The 9,170-nt window shown below is 34.9% G+C and overlaps 1 protein-coding gene across 1 annotated transcript; it reads right to left on the bottom strand.

Moving 5' to 3' along the window:
• Nucleotides 1-517: 517 nt before the first annotated feature.
• On the bottom strand, nt 518-8,024 carry LOC108371562 (V-type proton ATPase subunit C-like; the record flags this gene model as incomplete). The annotated part of the gene is made up of 2 exons (XM_017627150.1): nt 518-698; nt 6,982-8,024. Coding segments are annotated over 2 exons (1,209 nt in total), but the record flags the coding sequence as incomplete, so codon positions are not given.
• Between the last annotated feature and the right edge of the window lie 1,146 nt (nt 8,025-9,170).

Below are 9,170 nucleotides of genomic sequence, written 5' to 3'. Positions count from 1 at the left end.
TCTTGGTTATGCTATTCTCAGTACGGTTTATAGTTTTCTTTTAACAAAAAAGAACATTCGGAAATTAGATTTTCGAAAAAGAACCTTTAACAAACGATCTACTTTATGAGTCACTATGTTTATGTACATATGTATTTATATCGAACGCACACATTGTGATTGCGATTTACGGGTATATTGTGAATATGTAAATATGTACTGACAAGTTTGGTATTATAAAAATATATTTTACACACTTTTTTAGCAGTGAAGAAAACGTGTGCGACAAAGAGAATATGTGGGAGATAAAAAATTCGACACAAAAGTGTGTTTACTCATTAAATTATATTTAGATTTGTAACAGCATAGTACTTAGAGTAAATACAAGTACAATATAAATATAGAAAACGAAGGAAGGTGATTAAAAAAAATATATATATATCCAAGAAAATTAAGGAAACTAAAAGAAAAGAAATATGTTTGTATTTTGAAGAAAATTATAATTCATAGTTGACTTAATAACAAATGCAATAAAAATTTTAAACCAGGCATGCTAACCTGGACTTAATGGGAATGCCGGTGGTTCGCCCAAATCTGTATCCGGACTGGAACGACCTTGACTACTACTGCCACAACAACTACTCACTGGGGACGATCTATGAGTTGGTGTGAAATTAAATCCATTGTTTATATTTAATTGAAACGTTGATGAGCGAGTGCTATAAAAAAATGAGCATCGAGAGAGAGAGAGAGACACAGAGAGAGAGAAAGAGAGATAACGAGGCGCGCGTGTGCGTGATTGGATTGATTTTGGTTAGGTTGATTGGCAATTATTAATTGATTGATTTCTGTTAGTTGCTTAGTTAGTAGTTAGATGGTGGTGCATCATTATTTATGTTCGATTGGACGTGTAGTGTGTATGTATGTATGTATGTATGTATGTATGTACGAAGGTTTGTTCGGATAATTATATGCAATGTAGTTAAAAGATTAATGGATCGGTGAGTAGTCCGAAAAAAACGCGGATTGTTTTCTGAGTGTTGGAATGAGTGAATGAGTGAAGTGTATGCAAGTTGTGATTATCTTGTTGGTTTATTGGGTGGGCGTTAAATGTGTTTGTGCAGAGTGTTATTTGAGTTGTTAAAAGTCTTCAGAAATCAGGCTGCGATTGGGGCTGTGCATTTGAATGTAGTGTGTGCAGGTATTTGTGTGTAACTGTGTAAATTTTTTCGGAACTATTACCGTTTATTCGTGGAAGTTTGCGTGCGTGCTGCATCTTTTTACTAAACTTTTCAATTACGTAATTAATTTGTACAATTTCATTAATTTACTTTTATAATTTCTCTCGTTGATTTATAAGTATATATTTACATGTATATGCTAAAAAAACATACATATTAAAATTGAATTATTTCATGTAGGGAAAAATGTTACAAATAAATATAAGAATCTAAGCCCAAACATAGACTAAATATTAAAAAAAAAAAAAAAAAAAATTATGCTAATGAGAATGCTATGCATCGTTGTTGATTCCTGTTACTTGAAAATAGGCTACTGAATATGTGATTTAAATATTATACTATTTACCTACCGTATTAGCTTTTATTTTGTTTTATTCAAATAAACTTTGTACACACATAGTTTACGTGAACATTTTTAACATCGCAATTTGAAGTCAGTTTCCATGCACTAAAACTAAAGAAATTCGACAAACTAATTCTTATTAACTTATTAAATAAAATGGTGCTCCCAAATTTACATTGGAAGTACCTACATTAAGCCGTATCACGGCATATGAAAGAAAAAAGTTTAGCGCGTGTCAGTTTTATTTAAACACTTATGTATGTCGAGAGAAAATGTTTGGTGTAAAAGTTTTTTAGGCACCCGCTTAAAACCTCTAAATCGCGTTTTGTGCTATAACTTTCTTATTTTATATCCGATTTTTTAAATCTTTATGTCGCTGAAAAGGTCTCACTCACTACTATAATTAGCCATTAAACAGTTTTGGCCTTCAAAACCGTTTTAATTTATACCTTCCCTAGTTTTGGAATTACTACCTAGACTTTTTTAATTTTATAGTATAAATCTAAAGTTTAAAAAAACGATGACGACCTTGCTAAAAGGGGTTAGGCTTTAGTCGATTATAGTCCTGAAGGAGACCTTTTCGATGATATAAAAGTTATAGCAAAAACGCTATTTAGCAGTTTTTTTCTCGACATAAATATTCAAATAAAACTGACACACGCTAAACTTTTTTTCGTGATACGCTTTAATGTACATACCTCAGACCGTGCCACCACACAACCGAACAAAAAACAAAGGTCGCCCTTATTCCTTATATTTTTTAAGTAGTAGTACATAATCTCAAAATAGTAGTAGTAGTAGTAGTAGTAGTAGTAGTGTAATCAAAATAGTTAATTTTCCTTCCAGTAGGAACGTACTAAAACATGGTACTTGAGGTCAATTAACTTTGTAAATTGCTTCCTCAAGTCAAGAACATCGATACATCATATCTTAAGTTCCGACTGTACATGCCGAAGATATGATGGATTGCCTAGTCTTAAGACTAGGGGGTTATACGGCAAACTTTTTTTCCGGTACGGTACAATGTGCCTACTTGGTATGTCAAAGCTAGCTTTGACCACTTAAAAAAAAAAATATATATATAGATATGTATGAGTTTAAGAGCCGTTTTCTTGTTCGGCAGTCAAATGTGAAAAAGCTCTCCACTGTAAAGGGGCCATACCTCATTGTTGTTTTGCCAAAACTGAAAAAGAAAAACAAGACTTACAACCGGAGCAGAACATAATATTATTTTTTGGTTGATAGAACAATCTTTATTTGAAAGCTCTTTTTTTAGTAAAAAATTAGCAAACAACTGTTACCTACATTTATTTTCAACTAATCTAATTTGGATTTTAATTATGTAATAGTATTTAATATATATTTTAAGATTTTTAAATTTCGGAAATTGTCGTTTTCGATTTTTATTTTTATGAAATTCAATAAATTCTTTTCATTTTCATTTTCAACTGTCATAATAAACATGGACATTTCATCATCATATTCTAAAATATTAATAACAACGACTGAAATTTATGAGTAATAGCGGATTTCACTGAGCTTTGAATGACAGCAATCATTAAAATAGTTATTAAGTTTATTTATAGGAGTGATCATTCCAATTCCAAATATTCCAAATTCCAAAATAAGAAACATAATCCAATAAGTATGTTAAAATAAGGTTATTAAGTCCTGTTTTTTATTTAAAACAAAAAAGGCAACGGCCCCGGCTTTCGCGAGAAGACGGCAAATACATCTAAGAGAGCTGTCGCCCTTGAAAGTACTAGGATCCATTAGCACCTAGCTGAAGGGACGAGATTTTGTGCTGAGTTCTGAGTGCATGATAGACCAGAGGTCGTTGAAGATGATTCAGGAACTAATTGATATCCAATTATATCCGTAAGGGCTGAGTTGAGACTAATTCATCTCCAATAATACCCGTATGAGACTGGTTGCGACTAATTAATGCCTAACTGTACCTGATTGAGACTAATCGCGGAATACTCTCTTTAGGGATTAGTCGGACAATTTTTTGCAGGGTACATATGTATGTACGTACATACAAACAGCATATATTAGGCGTCTTTTCTTTAACCTTCACAAGCTAATAGCTATAACAAAAAAAAAGAATTCAAGTATTCAAATTCAGTCGTTCTGTTAACGCTTACAATTTCCTTAAAATCGTGTCATATGATTGGTACATTTGTACATTTCTTATTTTGGGCTATTGGTACAAAATGAAAAAATTAGGATCCCATTTTTTTTTTTGTAGTCACACGATTGGTAAAATAGAGCCAACTTCTATTGAGAAATTTGTACTAATTGTTGGTCGTAGTTGGGATAAAGAAAAAATGTTTGTGCATTCACACGATTGGGCGTTTGCCCAAAATTTGGTGCAAATCCCACTGCCCTTTAGAGACTTAAAAATCTTAGTTCGAATGCACTAATTATCGCATTGGCGTCTTTCGTGGTAAGCAGACATGCATACAATTTTGATATTTTTTTTAAATTTTTATTTTTAATTACATTGTCATATTTTTGTGAATACATATAAATTTTTGAGCGTTGTTGTGTCAAATTAAAGATTTTACCTCTTCCTGATTGTCTGAAGCTTTTTGTCACCGAATGGCAACGCTCTAGTGTTTGGCTTTTCATGAGCCAATATAATTACGTTGGCTAATTCTTCCATACAAATAGCTTACATTTCAGTGAAATAAAACACGCCTATTTTACCTGTGTATATCGAACGCAAAATTGCGATAGAAGAGGCTGTTTGGCGTTCGTTTACGCATTACAGAGTGCCTAAAATGCGAAAGGGGAAAAATGAATGCCAAAAAGGGCAATTTTCAATGCGCTTGTCGCATTGCAGGGTGCCAATCTTCCGAATTTTCNAGCTGTTTGGCGTTCGTTTACGCATTACAGAGTGCCTAAAATGCGAAAGGGGAAAAATGAATGCGAAAAGGGGAATTTTCAATGCGCTTGTCGCATTGCAGGGTGCCAATCTTCCGAATTTTCGCAATTTTGCTATCGCATCGCATTACAGAGTAGCCCGCCTGATAATTGTTTCACCCTTTCCTCAAGAAACAATGGAAATTCTGTTGCAAACATGGGCTCTTTTTTCACAAAAAAACTTTNCCAAAATTTGGTGCAAATCCCACTGCCCTTTAGAGACTTAAAAATCTTAGTTCGAATGCACTAATTATCGCATTGGCGTCTTTCGTGGTAAGCAGACATGCATACAATTTTGATATTTTTTGAAAATTTTTATTTTTAATTACATTGTCATATTTTTGTGAATACATATAAATTTTNTGATATTTTTTTTAAATTTTTATTTTTAATTACATTGTCATATTTTTGTGAATACATATAAATTTTTGAGCGTTGTTGTGTCAAATTAAAGATTTTACCTCTTCCTGATTGTCTGAAGCTTTTTGTCACCGAATGGCAACGCTCTAGTGTTTGGCTTTTCATGAGCCAATATAATTACGTTGGCTAATTCTTCCATACAAATAGCTTACATTTCAGTGAAATAAAACACGCCTATTTTACCTGTGTATATCGAACGCAAAATTGCGATAGAAGAAGCTGTTTGGCGTTCGTTTACGCATTACAGAGTGCCTAAAATGCGAAAGGGGAAAAATGAATGCGAAAAGGGGCAATTTTCAATGCGCTTGTCGCATTGCAGGGTGCCAATCTTCCGAATTTTCGCAATTTTGCTATCGCATCGCATTACAGAGTAGCCCGCCTGATAATTGTTTCACCCTTTCCTCAAGAAACAATGGAAATTCTGTTGCAAACATGGGCTCTTTTTTCACAAAAAAACTTTAGAAAACCGTGGTAAAAAGAGCTATTATCATTATTCATCGATTGAACATTTATTTCTTTATTTTAGAACAATATTCCAAAATTTTATTTGCTGAGCTGTATAGGCACATACAGTATTCATTCTAAACATTCTGAGCTTAAAACTCGTAAAGAGAAAACATAAAAAATAGATACGAATTCATTAATTACACTAGTTTACACGAAAAAGGACTTCGCTCAAAAGTGTTTTTTAGACTTATTTAAGATCGCTAAACATGAAACTAAATAAGTCTCATTTATTTTTCCAAAGAACGTTTTCGAGATATAGGCAACAACCTGCTTTCTGTATTTTGCAGTTACTTATTGCCAAAAACTCAAAAAAAGCGTATACAACTTATTTTCTTTGGATACTTTTCGAAAGATATATATATTTAGCCTCATGGCGTTGATATATTTTGCGCGTCAATCGGAATAGTGCTTTTTGAGATGCAGTCGTTGAAATTCGAAAGATACGGAAATTTTCGAGCCTTTTCGAAAATTGTTTATCTTTATTCATTAATTTCAGTTGTAATTAAAAAAGTTAGGACGAAGGTCAATTTTATAACAAAAATGTGAAGCACAATGACGCTTAAATCGGACAGAAAATGTTAAAATTGTGACAAATTTAATAAAAGCCACCGATTTCAATTTTTGCTACTATCACTCTTTCAGCTGAGAATGGGTTTGTCCACACAAACAGCGGAAATGTTTAAATTTAATGTTTAAAACTAAGTTCAGATTTTTCGAGCCTCCACGGCTATTGCAAATGGCAACACTGCTCGTGAGTGCGAGATGCATTAATACAATTCCAGAAAGTATCTTTTTGAGTCCAAGAAAGATTTAGGGCTGAGTTCAAAATGTGTAGTAAACCACGGACCAGGCTTTAACAGCGATTTTCATATCAACCTAAGTAGTGTGAAGGGTTTAAACCCGCATGCCCCTATATTTAAGTTTTTGTTAAATTCAAGTTTGTTTGTGGAACGTACATACTTCACATTTATATAGAAACTTTATATTTTGCAAGCGACATGAATTTCAATAGTTATCTTTGCGACTATGCATATGAATTTAGTTAAACACTCGTTTTGGGTTAAGTTAACAATGGTTTTGCTACGCACTGTAAACTCGGCCTTAAGTGAAGTATTTCGAATCTCTTTGATTAATTTGCTAAATTATTCGTAAACAAATATTTGTGCATTCTTTTACGAAACCTTCACCACTGACTTCATTTGCGATTTTAAAATATATGTCGCACGCGCATCTTATTATTTACTTTTAACATTTCATATGTTAACCTCAACATAATAATACAAGAACTTTTCATTCCAACTGGTTCTCGACTTTCGTCGATCTGTATCTCTTCTCTTTGCATGGCGCTCATCTTCACTATAGCTAGTATTGTTCTTTGGCTGTGGTGTTGTGTTGTTTATTCTTGGTCTGGTTGGTTGCTGCTTGTATAGGTAGAGGTCTCTATATGCGGTATTTGATAGTTTTAATAGTGTTAAAGGTATTTGTTGTTGGTGTTTCTGGTGTCTGGTGTAGGATGTGGATGGGATTTTTTTCTGAATGATTTGTTGTTTTTACAGTAGATACCTGCTCTTTTTCGAATTTCTTTTATGCCTATGAAACCACCAGTCGAATGTATCACTCAAGTCCGATGTGCTGTTGCTTCCTTTCAAATTCTCCTGCTCGTGTCCTTCACTACCACCATCAGACAGCGGCGACTGATGGTGCGAGTGATGATGTTGTTGATGATGATGGTGGTGGTGGTGTTGGTGTTGGTGTTGGTGGAGCTGATGCTGCGGCTGGGGGTGGTGTAGATGCTGATGTTGTTGCAGCAGATGATGCTGCAGGTGTAGCAGTTCGTGGTGATGTTGGTTGTGGTGGTGATGATGCTGCTGCTGATGTTGATGCGGCGACTGTTGCTGTTGCGACGGCTGGTGATGCATGTGCAGCATATTAGCTCCACTACAGCTGATCGTCAAACCCAAACGATTGTTATTGTTTATGCTGCAAGTGTTGTTATTGTTGTTGGAAAAGCTGTTAATTTTACTAGCAGTAGCAGTTCGGCGCTCATCGGCGACCATAGTAGTGGGCGCAGATGTGGAGCAATAGGAGGCATTATTAGTGACAGCAGCAGCGGTTGCGGAGGCGCAATCGGCGGCAGAGGTGTAGGCGTAGGCGTAGGCATTGGCGGATGCGGATGCGGTGACGGACGCATGGCATGTAGGCACATTTAGGGAGGAAGAAGTAAAAGGATAACATTCATCAGCCTCAAGGGTGGTGGCTGTGGCGCTCGCACTAGCGCAGGCGCTGACGCCGCTCGCGCTAACGCTAGCACTCACATTGGCACTGGCAGCACATTCATCACACGCGCATACAGGCGACGACGCACACAAATCGAATTCACGCTCAGACGCAGACGCTGCAGATGCCTCGCTAGAGGAGCAATTATTTAGGCTTCCGGTGTGGCATGCGGAACAAGTGGTAGTGGTAGTGGTCGTTTCACGACTATTCGATAAATTTGATGCTTTACCCGTCAATTCCGAGTGCGCATGCGTGTAGTCGTCGGGCGGCCCAGGACCTGAGAGACACAAATATAGAGACACACACACATGGAAGAGGTTGTTGATGGTTGACAATCAAAAAAGGGTATTCAATCAAGCGGTCGATCGGTCAATAGGCGACGTTGGTCGAGCAGACATTCAGAGAGGGCGGGGATGAAGTGGATATTTGGCGTTGGTTACGATTTAAATTTCGATTGCAATTTCAGTTTTCGTCGAGTGTTGAGCGGATGTGCATGTAGATAATATATTTGTTTCAAGTGTACAAGCATGGGCGTGGTTTGTGTGCGAGGTTGAAGGCATTCCAATGCATTGGAGGCACGTTTACGTTATAGAACAGTTGATTACAGTTGCCGGTTACAGATGGAACGCGCAGCGGATTATTATCGATTTTGTGTGGAGGTTGATTCAGTGTTGGTTTAGTTTGGGTATTTTCATTTATTTGAGGTATAATTTTAATTTGAAAAAAAAAACAAATTTAACGGTTTTAGTTTAAGTTATGAAAAAACAAATTTTAAATGTACTCCTCAATGTAGAAGGAATGCACCTAAAGTAATTTAAATAATGATACAATACAGTCTTACAGATAATAATATTAAGCCAATTTTGAAAAAAAGTTTAAAAAATTAAAAAAAAAACAGTATATCGTACCAATTTTATTAGTACCTATATATTTTTTGTCCGAAAATTGAACTCGCTGTATAAAATGCTGAAAACCCTATCATACGCCTTCAACATTTTCGTAAAAGACGCCGGAAATGGACTACAAATTATGCATGTATGTAAGTAATTAGTTACTAAAGATTTTTTATATATCAAAAAATACTTCTTATTAAATTTAATCGCGCATAAAACGATAAGATTTTAGTTTCAGATAGTAAGTTAAAATAAGAAAAAAAATAAAATTAAATTTAAGAAATTGTAACAAAATAAATTACGTAGATATAATAAAATTATAAATAAATTAGAAATGAGTTGCAAAAAACACTTAAACGCTAGCAACAAAAGTGTCACAAACTCTAAAAATGTCACTGAACTTAAAATTGTATGTACAGTACGGCAAACCAGCAAGATATGTATGTAAAAAGCAGTTGAGAGAATTATTACAAAAATGGAAACTGCGTGCTTAGAACGAAATTAAAGCCAAAGTGAAATGCATGCAAATTATAAATAAATACACAAATAAGTTATACAGCCAAGGTCCTTTAAACGTCGCTC

Source organism: Rhagoletis zephyria, unplaced genomic scaffold (assembly GCF_001687245.7).
Source record: "Rhagoletis zephyria isolate East Lansing unplaced genomic scaffold, Rhagoletis_zephyria_1.1 Rzeph_scaffold_05071, whole genome shotgun sequence".
Taxonomy (NCBI): domain Eukaryota; kingdom Metazoa; phylum Arthropoda; class Insecta; order Diptera; family Tephritidae; genus Rhagoletis; species Rhagoletis zephyria.
Note: the sequence above shows the minus strand (reverse complement) of the source record. Positions and strands in the feature narration are given on the sequence as shown.